At 41.4% G+C, this 22,703-nt stretch overlaps 1 protein-coding gene across 1 annotated transcript in view; it reads left to right on the forward strand.

Moving 5' to 3' along the window:
- The window catches only part of LOC126094954 (high affinity cationic amino acid transporter 1-like), a 121,383-nt gene that overhangs the window by 23,546 nt on the left and 75,134 nt on the right, over nucleotides 1-22,703 (forward strand). Inside the window, exon 4 of the mRNA XM_049909608.1 lies at nucleotides 20,594-20,698. Within this exon, the coding sequence (XP_049765565.1) occupies nucleotides 20,594-20,698 (105 nt within the window). The remainder of the gene's footprint in view (nucleotides 1-20,593; nucleotides 20,699-22,703) is intronic.

Here is a 22,703-nt window from a genome sequence, read left to right on the forward strand (position 1 = left end):
GTTTTCCCAAACATTCCTACCTGTAGAAAAAATAAAATGAACATGTGGCATTGTTGGCTGGAAGCCCCCACCTGAGGAAGTTCAGCCACCGAGTGCAAGTCTTATTTCAGTCAATGCCACACTGGGTGACTTGTGTGCTGGTGATGGGGATGAAATGATGATGAGGACAACACAGCACCCAGTCCAAGAGTGAGAAAACCTCCAACCAGGCTGGGAATCGAAACTGGGCCCGCTGCATGGGAGGTAAGCACATTACTGCTCAGCTAAGCAGGCGGAGATTTTAATGCAAATAATTTGATGTGGGATCTCCTCCAACCTTCCCAGAGTCAATCTGTGAAAGCCTTTTTGTGTCACAAGAGTTATGCCTTTTTATTTGTAGTAGGAGCATACACTTTAGCATTGAAGTGGGGTCATTCCCTGTCACAGACATTGCTTTCTGTTCCCCTGCTCTTATAAATGCTTCTCAATGGGAAGAAGTTGATGACTTGCATTCAAGTGACTACTTCCCCACCTGGATCTACCTCACAGACAGAGCAGTCCCTGAAGGGAAACTGTCAAGTGGATGTGCAGCAGAGAAATGTGCATGTTGTACAGTTAAATGTATTTGAACATTAAACAGAACTGGGAGAACTACATTACTAGCATGATCCATCATGCTGATGACGTGTCTGTCCCAAAGTCCACATACCAACTTCAGAAGTGACATGTCTCATGATGGATCAGTGAGTGTCACTTCACACTTACTTACTTTTTCATGTGTGGAAACCAGGTCACAATCTTTCAGCCCAGTATAGGAACACGTCCAAGACTTCTTTCTTGTCCAGCCATAAATCATTGGGGTTGCACCTGTAAGAGCAGTTTGGGCAGGTGACCAGATGCTCCGTATCCTGCACAACACCACTGTCACACTTATCATCTATGGTTCAAAGACCACATCTAATCATATTTGTCATCACTGGGGCCACCCCTGTCCTTATTCGGTTCAGTAGCCACCATGTCTTCCAGTTTCTGCTGAATCCACTGGGCATTTCCTGTGCAGGTGGGTAATGAGCTGGTGGTTCTTCTGTTATAATGACTAAGAAACTTTTACAGGATTTGAATTGCCCGGGTTTACACTCAATGCTATGGGATGATAATAATCAATAGTTTGTCTGAGCCTCTCTGTGAATTCATGTGATGTTATCCAAGAGTTGGGATTTGCAAATCTGGCAGCTCTATATAGTTTTGATAGGGAAGTAGATTTCATGCATCTCATTGTTAATCGACATGTTTCATTAAGCTTATGTCGACCTTCTTTGTATGGGTTGATCTGAACCATATGGAGCAGGCATATTCAGCTGTAGAGAAGCATAAGGCTTTTGTGGTTCTTAATATGGAAGGGTTAGCACCCTATTTGCTGTTAGCTGCTTTCTGCAGAATATTATTTCTGGCGGTTACCTTTTGTTGTGTCTTTTTGCAATGGTACATGTATGTCAGAGATCTATTGAGCACCACACACAGGTAAGTTCGTTTGTCAGTATTCTCCAGCATGGTATTATTCCAAGACACATTAAGTTTATGGTTAGCTTGCCAGGATTGAAGGTGGAAGGCCCTGACTTGTGTTTTGGAGGGTTTGGCTTAAGAAAGTTGTTTTTATAATACTCTGACATTTCTCTAAGAGCTTTCTCCAGCTTCTGTTCTACATCCTCAAAAGTTCTCCCCTGAGCTGTAATTGCCAGGTCATCCACGTGCAGAAAATATTTTGTATGCTTAGGCATTGGTTGGTTGTTGGTGTACAGATTAAATAGGGAGGGCACCAAAACGCTTCCTAGGGCCAGACCATTTTTCTGGTTTCTCCATTTGCTCTTTTTCCTATTGAGGACTAGATAAAATTGTCTGTTTTGTAATAGGACCTCAATAATCTTAACAAATTGTTAGTCTCTTAGTTCCTTATAGAGCTTTTGGAGCAGCAGCCTGTGGTTAATTGTATCACATGCAAACTAAGGTCGACCCTGTTATCTTTTTATTTTGGTATCCTTCCTCTATGTGTTCTGTTAAGCACAGAGTTTGGCTAGTACATGATTTTCCAGGTCTAAAACCAGCTTGTTGAGGAATAAGTTACACCTCAGTGGAGTCTGTCATATGATTTAAAATAAATCTCTCATACAGTTTGTAAAGATGACACAGGAGAGATACTGGGCAGTAGTTCTTTGGTGAATCAGCTGCCTTCGCAGGTTTCAAGAGTGCCACTATCCTTGCCTTCCTCCACATCTTGGGGATCTTACATGTTTTGCCAGATTGACTGAAAAGTCATAGGATCCAGTTCTTTGTGCCCAGTTCAAACTGTTTGATATGCTCCATGCACATGTCATCCACCCCAGCTGCTTTGCCACTTTTCATATCGCTAAGACCCTTGTTGAATTCCTTCATTGTAAAATGTGTTAAAAACCTATTAGTTTCTGATTCTAAAGTTCTGTTAATTTTTACTCTTGTTGTTTTGTAATATTCTTTCCATTCAGGAACAGTTGACTAGTCACTTGATTGGGTGTTACCACGGCAGATTGTTTGGGACCATTTGGGTCTTTGTCAAGTTTTTTAATAAGATTCCAGCTATGTTGCTGCTATGTGTCAGATCCACCCTCTCCAGGGTCTCCAGCCATCTATTTCCCTGAGCTTCACTAAGCATTTCCATCAAAGCCGTGCCACATGATGTTGTTTCTTGATTAACCCTTTAACTGCTCTGGATGTGTTAATGCACGCGCCTTTGTACCTGTCCCTGTGTGCTCTGAACATGTTTACGTGCATCACCAGTCCTTTTACCTGGTACTCTGAACATGTCTACATGCAGATATGTTCAGAGTACCAGGTAGAAGGAATGATGGTGTACATAAACACGTTCAGAGCACACAGGAACAGTTACAAAGGCACACGCATTAACACGTCCAGAGCAGTTAAAGGGTTAAAGGGGACCTTTTGGTATAATTCCTTATACTTGGCTAGGAGATGCCTGGAGTCATGTGAGAGACCTGGGATGTACTGCTGTGGGTAGCCTTGTGGTATATGCTGTCTGGAGATTCTCTGTAGCATTCACACAAATGCCTGGTAGTTCTCTGGGGTTGGGGCGAGGTTTACTATGGCTTTATCCAGTTTCTGTGCAAAAGTTTCCCAACTGCCCTTTTAAAAATTAAACCACTTTACAATCAGTGTTAGATCCATGGCCTTCTGATGGTTCAAATCCCAGCTAACTGATGTGAACCTCACAGCTTTTTGGGTCATGAAGGCAAAGTAACAGGAAGTCATTGCAAGTGTGTCTGGACTTGTTCCACTAGCTCTTCAGAGCTATGGGAAGTCATAAGGAGCATGTCTGGAAAATTTGTCAGAGCACTAATAATTCATAACTCCTGTACCAAAGCAGGGGTGGCTCCAGTCTATTCCTGGAGACATCATGCTGGCAATGGCAGAGGACCTCAGTTCCATCACTGCCCCTGAAAATAAGGATTCAGCTTTCCACCACCATTGGGCATTAATGGAGAGGAGTGGTGGGAATTTCCATTACAAAAACACTGAACTATAACTGCCTTTTCATATGTGGGAGCTTGATCGTTCATTGTTTCAGGTCAAAGAGACTGTACCAGATGTGGGGACATAGAACCACTGGCTCTACCCCCCCCCCCCTCCCCCGGCCACATAATATTGCTGCCCTTCCGCAGCAAGAACAACTGTATCTTTCCCAGATCAGGGTTCTGTAGTACATGCTCTATGTTACACACATTGTGTATATGCTGTGAGAATAAAAATATTCATAGTAAGATATGGGAGTACAGTGATTATTTATCATCATAATTACTACCCCCACTCCCCACTACCTACACAAGTAAGGATCAAATTCAGTACAGCAAGTTACAGTAGCTCAAAAAGCATGCAAAGGAAATGTTTCTACCTCTTTTTGTTAGTAACACTTATTTGAATGGAGACTTTCCCAACTCATGGAGGGAGGCCATTACATTACATCTTCTGAAACCAGGGAAGGACCACACATTACCCTCTAGTTGTCACAGTGTTGCCCTCACTTGCTGCTTAGCGAAGACATTAGAATGCATGGTCAACTGGAGGCTGACTTGTTTCATAAAATTGTAGGAGCTACTTAATAACTTCCAGTGTGCATTTAGAAAGTATTGTTCAACCCTTGACAACATCACCCTGCCACAGTTGGAAATACAACAATGTTTCCTATGAGACAATTCCTTGTAGGTATATCCTTCATTCTTGAGAATACTTGGAAACATATCGGTAATAAGACCAATGTTATTTTACACCAATTCCCAAAAGATTCAACAAAGAATATATACAAAAAAATCATGTAGTAGCCACCAGAAAGATCGTGGGAGGTGCACATTGGCACGGCGCGTCATGGACGGTAGTTGCCGCAAGTAGAGTCCCGTCCACCAGAGGGCACGCAAGAATTCGGACGCGCCCTCTGCCGGCGTAACAATAACAACAACAACTCCGGCAGGACAGGCGGAGCGCAGTGAGTCAACATCGGGGATGCCTAGGACACAGTCCCGGTCTATGCTAAGTGAAGTGCGACGTAACGTGAACAGTGTTACTACACAATTGGCGACGAGTAGGGTCGTTCTTTCGCATGTTGCGTCGTTGTTCCGGTTTCGCAGTTTCTCCACGGCATGGAGGATTTGGTGCGGGTTTTGGTTGCGCAGCAGACGGAGCTCATGGCCACCATGAAACAAGTGCTTCCGGCGTTGCTCTCCCCGCCGTCTGCTCCGGCGCCGTTCCCTCCTCCCTTTCCCCCGTATGACGAGACGGCGGAGGTTTGGGACGCATATGAACATCGCCTTCGGCAGCATTTCCAGGCGTTTCATGTTGCCGATGCGGAGGTATGTCGTGCTCTCTTCTTGTCTTGGATATCTCCCTCGCTGTATCAAGTTTTGCGGCAGCTGGCGCCATTGCAGGAACCCTCGTCCTTGTCTTTTGACGCATTGTGTTCCTTGCTGTCTTCATATTATCGCCGCCACACGCATGTTGTGGCGGCTAGGGTCGAGTTCTATCAATGCAAGAAACAGCCCCATCAGTCTTACCGGGCGTGGGCCGCAACCCTGCACTGTCTTAGTCGCAAGTGTCATTTTGTCACGGAGCAGTCGCGGGAGTCGTATGCCCATGTTATGGTACGCGACATCATTGTTCGTTCGGCCCCTGATAGGGAGGTCCGGCAACGGGCCCTGCAGTTAGAAGACCCTTCCCTCGAAGAAGTCCTGTCCATTGCTCAATCGTATGAAGTCTCTCACGCAGCAGGTCAACAGCTGGAAGCGTGGTGCGACGTCGCGGAGGTTCAGGGCAGCGCGGCCGCGTCCACTGTGTCCGGGGTGGACGACGTGCGAGCGGTACAATCCGGCCGTTACGGCCGCTCCCACGCGGGGCGTAAACAGAATTCCGGCCGCCGGCCCATGTTGCCGTCCTGTGCGTCGTGCTATATACATCACGATCGGTAAAAGTGCCCCCAGTGTTGGGCCGTTTGTCGCAAATGTCATAAAAACGGTCACATTGCTAAAGTTTGCCGCTCAGCCTCAAAGGAATCGAAGGAAGCAAGTACAGAGGACATGGACGTTGACATTCAGGAAGTTTCATCGGGCCAGGCTCCCGACGCATCGGCACGCAAACTCTTTATCGAGGTGTCAGTTCGGTCGCGCCGGTGACAACTGCAAGTAGATACGGGCGCGGGAGTTTCGTTGTTGAATGCACAAACGTATTCCGACCTTGGATCGCCCCCGTTGGCGCCAGTTTACCGGCGTCTACGCGGTTATGGTAAACAGTTCATTCCCCTCCTGGGTCAATTCACTACCAACGTGACTTACAAATCAGTCACTCGGCCTATTACTTTTATTGTTGTCAGTGATGCGAGCTCCGCTAACCTTTTTGGCCTGGATGCCTTTCAAGCTTTCGGTTTTTCTATCGCTGACACCATACAGTTGGTCTCCGAAGATGTTCCCTATCACTCATTGGAATCTTTGATCTCAGACTTTCCAGATATTTTTGAGGAGGGCCTGGGGCGTGTTTCAGATTTTGAAGCTCACTTAACGTTGAAGGCGTCGGCTCGCCCGCGTTTTCTACGCGCGAGGCAGATCCCCTTGGCTCTCCGCCCTCAGGTAAAGGAAGAGCTAGACCGGCTGACAGCCCTAGGGGTCGTTCTTCCCATTTCTTCCAGTGAGTGGGCTTCGCCCCTCGTTATTGTCAAGAAGCCCTCGGGAAAATTACGTCTTTGTGGCGATTTTAAGGCCACCATTAATTCCCAATTGGTGGTGGACACCTATCCTTTGCCTTGTGCTGATGAATTGTTCTCTGCCGTGGCGGGAGGCCACTATTTTTCGAAAATCGATCTGTCAGAGGCTTATCATAGATACCACTTGATGAGGACTCCAAACGGCTGGCAGTCGTCAACACCCTGTTTGGCCTTTACCAATACCAGCAGTTGGCTTTTGGAATATCCAGTGCCCCGGCGATATTCCAGCGTTATCTTGAGCATGTCACGTCGACAATCCCTCATTGTATTAATTACCTGGATGACATAATTGTCACGGGCCACAGCACGACGGACCATTTGCACAACCTTCGCACCCTCTTTCTCAAATTCAGGTCTGTGGGCTTGCGTTGCAACCTGCAGAAGTCAACCTTCTTCCAACCGTCCATTGAGTATGTGGGCTACACCATCTCTCGGCATGGCATCCAGCCACTAGGAAGTTTGGTCCAAGGTATCGTCAACCTTCCTCGGCCCACATCGCTGAAGGAGTTACAAGCTTTTTTAGGCAAGATAGCCTATTACCACCGGTTCATTCCCAGGGCTTCCACTATAGCCCACCCCCTGTACTGCCTTCTGCACAAGGGTGTTCCTTTTGATTGGTCGCCGGCATGCGAGCGAGCGTTCACCTCGTTGAAGGGCCTCCTCACGTCAGCCCCTTGTTTGGCTACTTTTGATCCCCATAAGCCGTTAGTCCTGGCTACGGATGCTTCACAGTATGGGGTGGGGGCGGTCCTGGCCCATCGCAACGCAGATGGTTCCGAGCAACCACTGGCGTTTGCGTCGAAAACGCTTAGTCCCGCGCAGGCCCATTACTCCCAGGTGGAAAAAGAGGCTTTGGCCATTGTCTACACTGTTACCAAGTTTCACCCTTTCTTGTATGGCACGAAGTTTCAGTTAATCACTGACCATAAGCCGTTTCTCAATGGCTTTTGGCTCATTGTCATTGATGCTTATTCCCGATTCCCATATGTGGTTCGCTGCTCCTCAACCACTTCAGACGTTGCAATCCAGGCACTAGCAAAAATCTTTTCTGTGGAAGGTCTGCCAATCACCCTGGTCTCGGACAATGGACCGCAGTTTCTTTCGCAGACCTTCCAGGATTTTTGTAGGCGCTTCGGTATTCGGCACGTTTGCTCTCCCCCCTTCCATCCACAATCGAATGGGGAAGCTGAGCGCATGGTGCGCACCTTTAAGACGCAGATGAAAAAGTATGTGCACGAATTTCCTGCAGAGGAAGCATTGACGTTTTTCTTGATGGCATACCGGACCACACCAATGGGAGATCACAGCCCCGCAGAGCTCCTCCATGGGCGTCAACCTAGGACTCTGCTGCACCTCCTCCAGCCTGGTCCTCGCCAGTCTTCCCAAAATGGAGTACCTGGCTTTCCACTGGGTATGTCAGTCTGGGCCCGTGGGTTTGGTCGCAATCCACGTTGGATACCAGCGGTGGTCCTGCACCAACATGGCCGCCGGCTCTATACCTTGCAGGTGGGGGACCGGGTGGTACGTCGTCACCAAAATCAGCTACGTCCACGTTCGGGCACCCACCCTCCGCCCTCTCAGACACCGGCTTCCCCATTGCCGGCACCTGTATTGGTTTCACAGGGGACGTTACCTCCTCTCCCCGCTGCGACTCTGCCGCACTGTGATGGTTCTCAGCCTTGGCAGCCTCCAGTGGCTCCAGCACCGGCATCGCCGTCATTCGAGCTGCCCCTGCGAGAGCCGGCCCCCCTAGCCGGCCCAGTTTCGCAGGGGGCTAGTTCCCCTGTGGTCGTCCCTTCCCCTTCGTCCCCGCCACTGGGTCTTGCCCCTCCTGAGGTGGAAGAGGATCCAGAGTTCGATAGCTTGTCGCCCGTTCTGTCCCGGGCTCCGGTTGTGGGACGACGGGGGCCTCTTCATGTGGGTCATTTCCAGCCGTATTCGAAGGTTCCGGCTCGAGGGTTGGCAGATTCCCTCGACTCCGGCCATCCCATGGATGTGGAGGTCATCGCTCCTGCCCGACGCTCCACCTTCCGACGCAGTGGATCACAGTGGCTTCACCCCCCGAAGGAGGAGGAGTGTAGTAGCCACCAGAAAGATTGCGGGAGGTGCACATTGGCATGGCGCGTCATGGACGGTAGTTGCCGCAAGTAGAGTCCCGTCCACCAGAGGGCACGCGAGAATTCGGACGCGCCCTCTGCCGGCGTAACAACAACAACAACAACTCCGGCAGGACAGGCGGAGCGCAGTGAGTCAACATCGGGCATGCCTAGGACACAGTCCCGGTCTACGCTAAGTGAAGTGCGACGTAACGTGAACAGTGTTACTACAAATCATCATGGTTTATCATTATTTAGTGCAAACAGTGAACTGTTCAAAATCATGCAACAAAAGCAGAATATACACAAACTTAGAAATGGAAAGACTGTGACATGATAAATTCACATGTTGTGGTTTTCACTTGAACAGACAAGGGAAGGAACAAGTATGTAATGAGCTTTCTTCATTAATTAAAATGAGCAGTTGTGCAAAACATGTGCATTCATCTTTGAAACAACAAGTCTGCCTGAAGACATCAGTGTATCAACAAAACAAATACAGTTTGAAAGCTAGTGCGATAAAAGTTCCAAAAATGAAACAAGTGCTTCTTCACAAGTGGATTCTAGGGAATCAGCTAGCAGGAAGACATCGCCCACCTCTCAAAACGAGGAGGACTTTTTACACCAAACAATACTAGATCAAAAAGAGGTAAGTGGTCAAGCAAGATGCAATAACATCCCTTGTTCACACTATAAATAGATCCACCAGAATGTTCAGTCTCTTTCCAACAAGCTGAATGAAACAGAAATCTTTTTAAATGATTTGAGTGATATTTCTGTTTTATGTTTCATGGAGCACTGCTTAAAAGTGACTCACCCACCTCAATTCAAATTAGCAGGCACATTTTGTAGGAAAATACAGGCATGGTGTTAGCTGCATATGTGCCCAAGAAAATATGGAATTCAGTAATATAATCAAATTTGATAGCTTATCCAGAGAAAGTGACATAGAACCGTCAACAGTAGAACTACCGATTCAAAATAGAGTTATCATTTGTGTACATAGGTCACAAGGTGATTGTAAAAATGTTTTTATAATAATATGGAAGAGCTGTTAGAGAATTTCAATCCCTCAAGAAAAACATTTTTGTGTGTGGAGACTACGATGTTGATTTCTCCAAATACAATAAATTTAAATACAAAATTAAAGATACATTGAAGTTCTTTAGCATGAAACTAATTATAACTAGCCCAACTCATATAACTAGTAATTCTGGAACAACCACTGATCAGGTTTCTGTAAATACAGATAAATATACCTACAGCATGCAAATTGTAAACACTGGTTTTAGTGATCACCAGGCCCACATACTAACAATAGCTATTCCAGGAGACATAAAACCTAAAACACTACAGTTAATGTCAGGAAGTTTAATAATAAACCTGTAAATGAATTCTGCTCTCTCTTGAGAAGAACAAACTGGAATGATGTTTACAGCTCAAACAACACAGATGATAAGTTTGATAAATTTATGGCCACATACAAACAGTTTTCTTTGAAATAGATTTTCCTAAACAAACATCAGTAATAAATTCTATGAAAAATATAAATAAATGGATCACAGCAGGAGTAAAAATATTGTGACAGAATAAAAAGAAATTAGATGAACACTCGGAGCAAACAAAAAATCTTGTTTTCATTAATTATTTTAAACAATAAAGACAAATTCTTCAACAAGTTTTATCAAAAGCAAAGAAGATGTAAAATGACAAATAAATAGAAAATTCCAGGAACAAGACTAAAGCAACCTGGAATATCATCAAAAAAGTAACAGGTAATACATCATAAGACCACAACAACATAGAATTTCATGAAAATAACAATAAAATAACTGACCCCACAGAAGTGGCTAATATGTTTAACAGTTACTTTTCAAATATAGCACAACACCTGATTACCATACATTACAGCTCAACAAACAGACCGCGGTACACTACAGTCAGATTCAAAGAGTTATACAAGAACTCTGTTTATGTCTCCTACAGCACTTGAGGAATTATTTATGGTTCTAAAAAGATTAGCCAATAAATATTCAGCAGCTACTGATGAAATACCAGATATTATCATCATAGCAGGTGCAGTATTTATCATAGGACCATTAATATATTTTTTCAACTCATCATTCATGAGTGATATATTCTCAAAAATCTGAAAATGGTGGAAGTAACACCACTGTACGAGAAAGGAGACAAACGTGAAGCTGCAAACCATAGACCTGTATCAGTATTCTTAGGCTTTGGCAAGGTTCTTGAAAAACTGTTTCTTAGCAGACTAACAGCCATGATAATTAAGAAAATGATAGTATGTGATTCACAACATGGATTCAGAACTGACAAATCAACACAGTTAACTATTTTCCCTTCCTAGATGAAACTGTAACTGCAGTGGTTAGTAAGCAACAAGTTTCTTACCTATTCCTTGACCTTAGTAAAGCTTTTGATGTAACTGATCATGGCATCATGTTGCAGAAGCAAAGAAACTATGGAATATGAGGCATACCAAGCAGGTGGATCCACTCTTACCTGCATGATCATTAACAGATCACTCAAATAAAATACAAACATATAAAAATGCACAAAATTTCTATTTATTATAGTAATGCACAAGAAGTCAGATATGGAGTGTTAGTCCTTGGGCCCGTTCTTTTGAATCTTTATGTTAATGATCCATCAGATCATTTTTGCAGATGAAACAGTTATCCTAATTAAGTCATGTGATGAAGACAGCCTACAAAAAACTGCTGCAGATGTAATACAAGATTTAACAGAATGATTGAGAACAAATGAGCTAATAATAAATACTTAAAAACCTGTGTGAGTCAATTTTCACACTTCACAGAAACTCCAACTAGCGACAATGATTTTTAATATTGATGCAAAAACTGTGTCATATGCGAATGTGACAAAATTATAAGTATAAATATGCAGGATAAGCTGAAATGGGAGACACACATGACAAATGTAAATAAAAAGTTAAATAAATTTACATATGCTGTAAGAATCCCTTCACAAAATACAAGCCATGCATCAGTAGTCACAGTGTACCATAGCAGTATCCATTCACTACTGACATATGGAATTATCTTTGGGGGAATTCCATATGCAGCAAAAAACATTTAGTCTACAAAAAAAGATTGTTGGACTCAGGACACATACTAAATACAGAATTTCCTGTAGGCTAATATTTAGCTGTCTCAGTATACTACCCCTTCCTTGTTTATACATCTATGATGTACTATTCTTCATAAATGTGAGCATATTAATAGAAGAATAATCTTCAAACATAATTATTATTTCCACTCTCATGATACTTGGCAGAAGCATTACCTGCATGTCAATACAGTAAGCAAAACATTTGTCTGGAAGGAGTAAATACAACATAATGCCAGTATGAACTGGCATTATGTTGTATTACCACATGACACATACCTAAGTTTAAAATGCTTGACCACTGCTTCCATTACATTTCTGCATTTTTGGAGCACCAAGAAAATATGGTGTAATTGCTCATATAATTATTCTAAACCATACTGTTCTTTCAATCACCTTATTGTCTTTATAATTTTGTTACCAGTATTCAACATGAATTGACTGTTGTTTTCTAAATCACAGTGGGATTAACCTCATATGTACTATATTAAATGTGACTTATCTTGTATCATTTGCACAAACTATACACTTAATCATGATTTACTGACTGAACAAAGAAATAAAAATACAAATAACATCCTAGGATAGCTCCACAATGGGCTTTTTGATGACATCTAACCATATTCATAAGGTTGGCCTTCCAATATGATTTTTAGCTCTCAGGTTGGTGTGCTCTTCCTGTGCAATCTGAGCAAGAGAATGCTGATTCATCATGGATCTGTATTATGCTTGAGTCATGTTGTACCAATCAACAGTACCATGTCCGTAGTTAAAGCTTTTGTTTAGTGTTCACTGTTTGTGGATGGCTTTGCCATAGTCTGCATCTCTTCAGCTACTGAAATGACTACTTGTCAGCTGCAGCTAACAATAAGATGATAGGAGGATTGGGTAGATAGCACAAGTCCTCTTCAGAAAAATATGTTTGCCTTAATTTTTAATTGCTCCCAATCCCCTTTCAACAGACCTATTCTCACAATGAGGGATACTGTTCTCAATTTTAAAAGATCAGTGAGATTTCTGGTCCTTACATTTGATGAGCAGCTGATATGGTTATCACACCTGAAGAATATAAAGGCAAAAAACCTAAAGGCATTGAATATATTAAAATGCCAGAGCCACAGGTCATCAGAAGCAAACCAAACATGTCTGTTCCAATTTTACAAGGCATTTATGCAATCCTGCCTTGACAATTGATGCACTTGTTGTGCCTTGGCTGATCATCATGGTGCAACGTGTCTGCAGCCTACCCTTGACCCCACAGTTACTGGAATTCCGTACCATTGTTTGGCCTCTGGTAGAGCGATTATTCAGAATTACATCATAATAAATGAGGCCTTTCAGAATTTGCTTGAACCATGACCTAGTTGCTCACAATGCACACCATATTTCTGTGTTCATCAAGATTATAGCTATTTGCCATCCCAGTTAAGAAGGAGATACAGGATTATTTCAGATTTATCAGTGTACAAAAAGAATTATACCTCAGAATATGTTTTTAAATTGAGTTTTATAGTGATTTACCTGAGCACTGCACCTGTATGTAGTTTACATGAATGGATCTAAGCAGGGGAACCCTCTGGCTGCACTGCAATATTTTCAGAATATGCTCTCAAGACTGGCTTACCTAATACATTCACAGTATATGATGCTGAGTTAGATGTGATCTTGAGGGTGTTGGAGCAGATGTGGTGTAATCATGTTACCAAGTACCTCATCTGCACCAACTCCCTAAGTGTCCCTCATGCTATCCATCATGTGTATCCAGCAGAAAAATATACCCAGATGATTCACAACTCCCTTTTCCACCTACAGAGACAGAGCAAGGAGGTGTCATCTGCTAGGTACCAGGGCACATGGGAATTGAGGATAATGAACCAGCAGTACCAAAGGATGTCTGCTTTGAATATTTTTCCATGTACTGTCCCACAAATGCATTTACATTGCTGTCGAGGCACACGGTCCTGTATCTGTGGGAGGAGAAGTGGTTAAAGGTTGACGAACAACAAACAGTGATAGTGAAACAATCTACACAGCTGTTGTGTTCCTCCTTCTGGGCACTGGTGTGGGAGGAGGTACTCTTAATGCAACATGGGTTGTTCAGGTTTTAGATTCTGTATAATGTCTGACGTTCTGCACAGTTTCTTAGGTAGAAGACTTTTATGTGTTTCTAGGGTGACTGGTTCATTTATTATTTTAGCTGTTGTGTAGTTATAGTCTGTATTTTACAAAATGATTTGAGGCCCAAGTATTTAGGTCTTCTATGTGAAAATGTATGTGTGAGTGTGAGAGAGTGAGCCTGGAGCAGGATGGCTGAGATTTAAGTTCCTTATTTTATCTTTTGGTACATACTTCTAAAAAATAATAACAGTTGTGTCCAATTACATTAGTAAGGGCATTAGCGAATGCAGTGTTGGCTGCCCTGTATATACCACCACTACCACCACATACTGAATTTTTTAAAGGTGCCATAGCTGAGGTAACTAAGGCATATATGTGTGATGCAGTTTCCCTTTGAAGTATTCAGTTCAAATCCTGGTGGAGGAAATGTTCACCATCAGTAATTAACAAGCAAGGAGAGGAGAGATGGTTGCATAAAAATCCTTGAGTATCAGGCTTTGCACCAATGATCTTAATTAAATTCCAACCCTCTGCACAATTTCACATGAAGTGAGGTCAGGTGACACTGTCAGTGGAGATCTGTCTGTTGCCTGGGATTGTTATGCTTAGTGGCCCCTGTGTGCTATTTGAGGGGATTAATCTGTGTGCTGGTGTGAGGTTTCATCCTCTCCCTGCTCTCACTGTCATAAAACACAAACATGACACCACATTATATAAATACCCTCTATAGTCATTGTTGTGTACATAGTTCTGCGTAGTCAGCGCGTACACGACTTTCCCACTAGAGCGCGCCCTGCCAAGCACAACAGTGCAGGCGCAGCACTTGTCCATCTCTGCACTATGAGATGGCGCTGCCTAGAGATGGACCAAATTCTGCTTCCACCGATCCGCGTATTAATATGTCATGCAGCCAATGAGATTGCTGCTAACGTAGAACCTTTTCTCCTCACGGATCACACTCGTGCAGTGATAACTGAACACGTGAGGTATAATAACGAGTGTACAGACCTCCGATTAGTCAGTCTGCATTAGTCTGTAGTCAAGTTTCAGTCTGCGCCTAATAAGATTATCATATTCCTGTACATAGTCATGAAGAGAAATGTATAGACACTTTGTCAAGTATCAGAGATATGTGAGAATAAGATTAACGCACCAAGACCAAAGGAACTTCAGATTGTCAATTGTAAACAGCATCCAGAATCAAGTTATGTAATGTCTATGCCTTTTTATTATTTTAATAAATGTGTGTGGAAATTAATCAAGTTCTGTTTAAAGTTGGTCACTGTCAATGCGCTTCTATAAGCATGCAAGTGGCATTTCTATCATCTGACCTAACGGCAGAAGATAAACACGCCACGATAAGACCACGAGACATATTGCTGACACTCGCCTACTTCGTTAGGGCGACAAGTCAAATAATCTGATGGTGTGTGCACTGAAGGTCTTCAGTACGCACACCACAGTCACCTAAACTCAACAGATATATTTAGGACACATCACTCATGCAAAGCTTGGAAAGGAGCCATTATTGTGGAGCTAGAAATCCCCTCCCAAGTAGGTGGCTGAACCTACCCTTTCATATCTCACAGCTAATAATGCCATACAACTATTTCTTTCCTTAATGTACTTTTTAGTCCCAGATGGAATAATTCAATCAGAATTGACAGAAATAGTAAATTATTTAATAGTTTTGTGAAAGTTAAATATTTACAAAAAAAAGTATAGAGATGTCCCAGACACATAATATGTGGGAAGGAGAACGATTGACATGCAATTCATGAACACCAAATTGGGAAAAAAGCGCCTTCTGAGTATGTATATACTATGATGGTTCTCTTTTCTTCGCTTCATAGATTAATATTTAAGCTTAATCCATCTATAAAGATTGCCTTTGTATTGATTTTTACATCCAACTACATCGCTTGTACTTGCTGGTTTATAAGTCAATGCTAATTTGTGATATCCTGCATTGTACATTGTCTGTGCATATTCATACCTGATGTTATGACATCTGCTTTATATGCAAGGGCCAATAATTCCCTGAATTTTTTATTTAGAAAACATATAATATGAGGAGTTAGAATTTTGTGACAATATCAGTCAACATTTCTTAAACATGTACTATTTTTATACTTACCTGCCAGGGTAGCCGAGAGTGCTAATGCGTTGCTTCCTGGACTTGGGTAGGAGTGCCGGCCCTGCATCAGATCTGCCTGGTGGATTACAATGAGGGCCAGTATGCTAGCCAGCCTGGATGTGGTTTTTAGGCTGTTCCCCACGTTCCGCCTCAGTTACGCAACCCGCAAACATTTGAACACGTTCACACAATTCCATGGATAACACTAAATGCAAACAGCTGGGGTACACTCATTCTGTCCTAGGGGGTACAGGGTGCCAAATCCATTTCTAACCATGCTGACCCTGCAAAACTGTGGGACAAGGCATCAGCAAAAGAAAGAAAGAAAGAAAGTATTATTTTTCTACGTAGTCTCCATCTTGTTCTTTTGCCGCATGCCAGCCTGAGCATATGCTCCCTGCTGATAAAAACTCTCATTGTGTGCCTGCCATCATGTTTGCATTGCAAGAATTATGCTCTCATCATTTTCAGGCCATATTTAAGTGGCCCCAGCTGATGGATGTCCAAAGGTACCAGGTCTGGGCCATAGTGTGGATGAGACAATGATGCCAACCCATTTTGGTGATGTGTCTCCAGTACTTGGGCTTTTGTGTGTGCATGCTGAGTTGTGTTGCAGCAATATTTCCTTTGGGTTCATGTCACACTGAACCATTGGAAAAGTTTTTTGAGCTTGTTCAGAATCTTGACATATGACTCTCAGTTAATGGTTGAGCATTTGTCAATATGTCTATGGGAACAACACCACCATATTTCCAACAGACTGACAACATGATTTTGCCAGCAAAGGGAACTATCCTGAATTTCTTTGTTTTTGGTGACCTAGGTGTTGCCAGTCCACTGACTGCCTTTTTGTTTCTGGATCAGATCATTGCACCCAGATTTCATCAGCTGCAATGATCCATTACAGAAAAGTCTCTTCACTACCCTCAAGCTGCTCCAGCAGTTCAGATGAAATTGCTTTTCTGTGTATCTTGTGGTCTTTTTTCAGCATTCATGGAACCCATGTTGATCATGCCTTTGAATATCCAAGAGTCTTAATCATTGACACACTCTTCAATTGTCCACCAATAGCTGTTAGAGCCAGTTGTTGAGTCGTGATGAATAATGGGATCTGTGCGATTCACCGGGATCTGTGCGATTCACCATGTTGGGAGCAGTTAGCCGTGACAGGGTATTCTGAAGATGAGTGATTTTGGGCTCAGATTCTGCTCTTCCTGACACTTGAACCCTCTTTAGTCCTTGGCTAACAGTACTTCTATCAACTACATCATTACCATATACTGCACATAAACATTAAATAAATGTTCACCACAATTACTTTTTCCAGGACCAAGAATTCAATTGCAGCACATTGCATGTAACAAGTGTCTTGTATAGATACTATTTTGATGGTCCAATATGGATGTGCCATTTAGACTTATTTGAAACTTTGCACATGTTTAAAAGAATTGTAAATTCTGAAGCACCTAAAAGGACATTTTTCTATATTTATTAACACTTTAAAGACCAAGCTGAGGATAGCATGAGACATAACTTTGGGTTAAATAGACTGCAACCAAGTATGGGTCAGGCTGCAATTTTCTCAATGTCTGAGCAATGTATCACTTGAAATCTGGACTCCTTTCACACAGAAACAATGTACAGACGTCTTGTGACCTGCCCCTCAAATGGTGCTGCTTTCTGTTACCAATTTATAGAATTTTATTGAAAGAAACATTAGCTAATGTAACGAATGTTGTCATGAAAGGCTGATCCAATGTGATTCCATTGACATAATTTCAAGCATGTGCTTCTTAGGAGTCACAGTTTGCTGTAATTCTGCAACAAATATGTCATGTTTGTTGAGTGAACAAGAAGTTTTGTTAGCTCATGAATAAGAAATTGCTCAGTAACTCAACTGAGCAATTTCTTCTTCTTGAGCTTGCAAAACTGCTTGCTCACTCAACAAATGTGAAGTGTCAACAATGTAGGAAAAGGTAGATTGCTATTTACCAAAAAGAAGACACATTAAGTTGCAGACAGGCACTATTAAAAGATCTTATGTAAAGCTTTTAGCCACAGCCTTCATCAGTAAAACAGAGACACACACCAATCTTAACATAAGCAAGCACACCTCATGCTTACATGACTGCCAACTCCAGCATCTTGGTCTGGTTGAAGGTGTGGTAGTACACATCTGCAGACATTCACCAGTCCTGAAAAATGATATAGTTCTGCTGTTGTTTTAGGATGAAGGAAGACCTTCATTATTTTCACTTTTCTTACAGTGGTGAAATTCTTTGATGTTACACACAATAACCCAAGAATGACCTCTCTTTCTCTCCAAAATGTATTTTCCCAAATTAATGTTAAGATGATATTACCCAGCCATTCAAGAAACTATTGCAGATGCATTACATGTTCTCCATCTGATGTTGCAGCAACAAGAATGTCATCTAAACAGGAATCCACGAAAGTCAAATCATTCAAAATGCTACAAATAAGTCACTGGAATGTTTGTGCTCCATTGCATAGACTATATGGCATCTTAAAAAATTCAAAAAGTCCAGATGGTGTGGTAACAGATGTTTTAGGCACATCTTGTGTCACAATGGGAATGGGGCAACAAGCTTCAATAAGGTCAGTTTAAAGAATATCTTTATGTTGGAGAACTGACAGTTCAAACCTTGTAAATGCAGTACTGGATAGTGGTCTGACAATGTGACAGCATTTAAACCTCCGTGATCTCCACAGGGATCTCAAGTTCCATCTTTCCTTGAAAGGAGATGGAGAGGAGTAGACCAGGAGCTTTTATAAAGACAACATATGCCAATACTGATCATCTCCCAAATTCAAGTCTTGCTTGTGCTAATTATTTTGGTTATCAGTTTGTGCGTACCTTGGAGGTCCTGCTGTTGTGACTGTTGCATATTAACATGAGGAAAATCATAATTACGTTTCTCCATAATAATAGGATATCTCATTAGCAAGTCTCAATATTTATGCTGTGGATCAATTGAAAGCACCAAACCATCGAGTTGCCTTTTCTGAACATTCTGTGATCTAATACTGTTGCTGGCAATATGGAAATGTCTGCTCCAGAATCAACCAAAAATCGAAAACATGCATTGTGATCCATTATGACTAGGTGTCAAGATAATTTAGGCTCCTCATTCTTGCCCCACCAAGTGAATAGCATGCTAGTTTTCCCTCTGAGCATTTACACACTTCTGAGAAATAAATGAACATGAAGTTGTGCATTTCTTTGCATTCAATTTGAATTTATAATACCAGCACACAGAACGTTTCTGTGCAAGCTGCAGTGATTTCAATCTGCTTCTTGATCATGTCTCAGTTAGTAATTTCTAAAAATGGATCATTAGTTCCAAAAGCCACCTTTATAGATGGGAAAGTCTGTTATCTTGAGATGGAGATGATACAATTTCCATACTAAATACAAATTGACTGTACGTCGTAATCTCTACTATTTTATCAGACATAGAAGCCATTTGCTTTGAGATTTACATCTCAACTAGATGCTAGCACAGATTGCCTGTTAGTTGGTAGTCATTGAAGAGATATAGTTCAAAAAATCATCAGTTTCTCACATTCCAGAAAGAGCACACATCTCTCAGAGCAAAGTAGATGGCTTTTTGTCTCATGGTTCTACTTTGATTATCAATTTTTTAACTCCTCATTCTTAAAATTCTGTGGTAATAGGTTTTTAAGTCTGTATGTGGAGAAGTTGATAATAGTTTGTACATGAAATGTGAAATCAGATTAGCAACTTCACTGTCAAGTGACCACAAAATGTAATGATATTTTGCCATATCATTGTTAATATTTGTGGCAAAAAATTGGAACTCCACTTGCAAAAACCATATCTTTACACTTTTTCACCTGCCACATTTGATATGTCCATTCAGGTGTCACCCAGTGATAAGTTTGCCATTAAAAACATATTAAAATTGCTGCAGTGAAATTGAAATAATGGTTGGAGTCATTCTGGGAAATTACCAGGAATTGATAAACAGCGATAAACAAGAGACACATTACTCCATTGTGTATTTATAAATGTTGTAGAGTTTACATGTGTGTCCCTTACAGTCCCTCTCCCTCCACATGCACACAAAGGTGTTTCCATCCACAAAAAACCATAGAGGAATTGAGTATAGATGGCTGTAAGAGGGAAAGAGAGAGATGAGTGTCAGAGGCAAAGGCAAAATGTAGATTAGTGTTAGCCATAAGCATAAAACTGAGGAAGGTAGAGTGTGAGACAATAAAGAGAATTGGAAAAAATAGAGTTAAATGTCGAAACAGGAGTGGAGTGCAAAATGCAAGTGGGTGAGAGAGGATGATGGAAAAAGGAGTGTTCATTCATTCATCATGTTCCATGGATTCCAAAAAGTTAAGGACTTTCAGGGATGAGAAAAGAATTAAGGTGTACATTAACAAAAGGAAAGAACTTCTAGAAACTTAATCTGTACAATAATCTATCACTGAGCAGCTTAATACTAATGATTCTTATTCCAGCTAAATTTAACAGTAAGTTAGTGGAAAAGCCATTACTCTGAAGAAATAATCTGATGCTTCTTTAGTTATATGAAACAGTTGCAGTTTATCTCCTACTGGTAGCTCAATTTTCTTTGAGTATATTGATATTTTTTGAAGAAAAAAGTCAGCTACACATTTTCTCTGCAGGTGATATAAAAAAAGTGGAGTAAAGCTATGTACACTTTTTACAATGTATGCACTAGTCATAAAATAAGCGCAAAAGATTAAAATACTTTCACACATATACAAAAAACAATAGATGACTAAAGATGCCGTAATCTGTTGCAGTTGCTCTTGCATTTTGGGTGAAGATATTCTCATCCATAATGAACATCACTCTTGCAATCAATTTTGCAGTTATATTATTTATCATCATAGCAGGTAGCCTGCAAGGTATGTAATGCTACTAACAAATTATTGTATTATGACGATAATTTTTGCTAAGAGGAACTTTTGCACTTGACTGTGCAATGGTAAACTTTTCTTTTTTGCAATGTTCTTTTATTTCATTGTCTGATTACATTGTTTCTAAGTCAAGATTTATTAATTCAAATAAATAACAGGAGATACATTGCTGAAACCATACAATCATTACAGTAGTATGTTCACAATATTTCCTTCACATTTTCATGCTAACCAAAGCTGAATATGGATGGGCATTATTAAAAGAAAATTCTAAAGTTATTGAAAGATACGTTGCAATTTATCTTTCAGGTTCATTTCTTTCTCACATTGAGTTTCAGACAGGCACAATGTAAAGACTTTTACACATTTAGATCTCAGCAAAAGTCTTCATCAGAACAGAAAACACACACACACACATTCACAGAAGCAAGCACACCTCATACACACATGACTGGTATCTACGGCCACTCAAGCCAGAATGCATTCCGTATGGAGCAGCCAGAGGTAGACATCATGTGTGCATGAGATGTGATGTCTTGTGTGAATGTTTGTGTGTGCATTCTTTTCTGAAGAGCACTTTGATTGAAAGCTAAATGTGTAACATTCTTTTCGTTGTGTCATTCTGCAACTAAGCATGTCATCTTTACTGTGAGTAGCACTCTATCCTTTTCATAAAATTGTTGAGATTCCTACCTGAACTTTTCATTGTTTCATTACTTTCTCTGTCTGATATGTATTACAAAACTTGGAAGTGATAGTAAAATGACAATAATAAATTTAATGAAATAGTTGTAAATATTAAAATGATCAACTATACCAGGACAGAAGGCACCACAGAAACATTAGTATATACTGCAATTTGTCATGAACAAGCATCCATTTCTTGATAACTGTACAGGCAAAGAGATAAGGAAACAAGTGCATGAATGTAAAAAATTCAGAGGGAACATGTTTTACAATAAAGACTTAAGACATGCATTAGAAAAGAAAAAATGTTGTTGTGGTCTTCAGTCTAAAGATTAGTTTGATGAAGCTGTCCAAGCTACTCTACCCTGCGCAAGCCTCTTCATCACTGCATAACAACTGCAACTTACATCCTTTTGAATATGCTTACTGTATTCAGCTCTTGGTTTGCCTCTAATACTAAACTGTTGATCACTTGATGTCGCAGAATGTGTCCTATCAACCAATTTATTATTGTATATCATACATTTTAAGTGATTAGTCATCCTTTTTAAATTTTGTTGGCAGATCTATATTTCAGCTAGAAGCTAGCCATTTTCAGTCCACTATTATTTATACTCTGAAGCACGATCAACAGGCATTACATGCATTGAGTATAAATAATGGAAATGAATTTTTTTTTTCATTTCCATTATTTATACTCAATGCATGTAATGCCTGTTTGTCGTGCTTCATCCACAGCTCATTGAATTGAGTCTTTACGATTGTCAATCTTGAAGATGGATGGGTGTAAATCATACTGATCAAAAAAATATGAACACAGGGTGAATATTAATAAAACTGACAAACTGCAGGGAGGTTAAAGTCCTATGAACATGTGTTGAGAAATGGATGGTGTGTGTGCAATGACAATAAATTATCCCAGAACACAGTACAGAGCGGCATCACAACCACATGACAAGAGATGTTCAAAGTTACCTCCGCATGATGCAGCACATGTATTCACACATCACATCATGGATTGCCACACTCTTTTGTATGTTCCAACATCGCTCTGAATAGTGTCATAGGAGTTGTGAACATGCTGTTGAAGGATCTGCACAATAGGAACTGGTTCAGCATACATAATGCTTATGGGATGCCCCCAGAGGTAAAAATCCAGGGGGCTTAAGTCCATCCAGCATCTGAGGATGATGATGTTGAGGTGTCTGCAAAACTGTAATGAGGAATTGGGATGGTGCTCTCTCATGCAGAAACCACATAACCTTTCAAATTGCCAAAGGCATGAACTCAAGCAGCCCAGGCAGAG

The sequence above is a fragment of the Schistocerca cancellata genome, chromosome 8 (genome assembly GCF_023864275.1).
Source record: "Schistocerca cancellata isolate TAMUIC-IGC-003103 chromosome 8, iqSchCanc2.1, whole genome shotgun sequence".
In the NCBI taxonomy this organism is placed as follows: domain Eukaryota; kingdom Metazoa; phylum Arthropoda; class Insecta; order Orthoptera; family Acrididae; genus Schistocerca; species Schistocerca cancellata.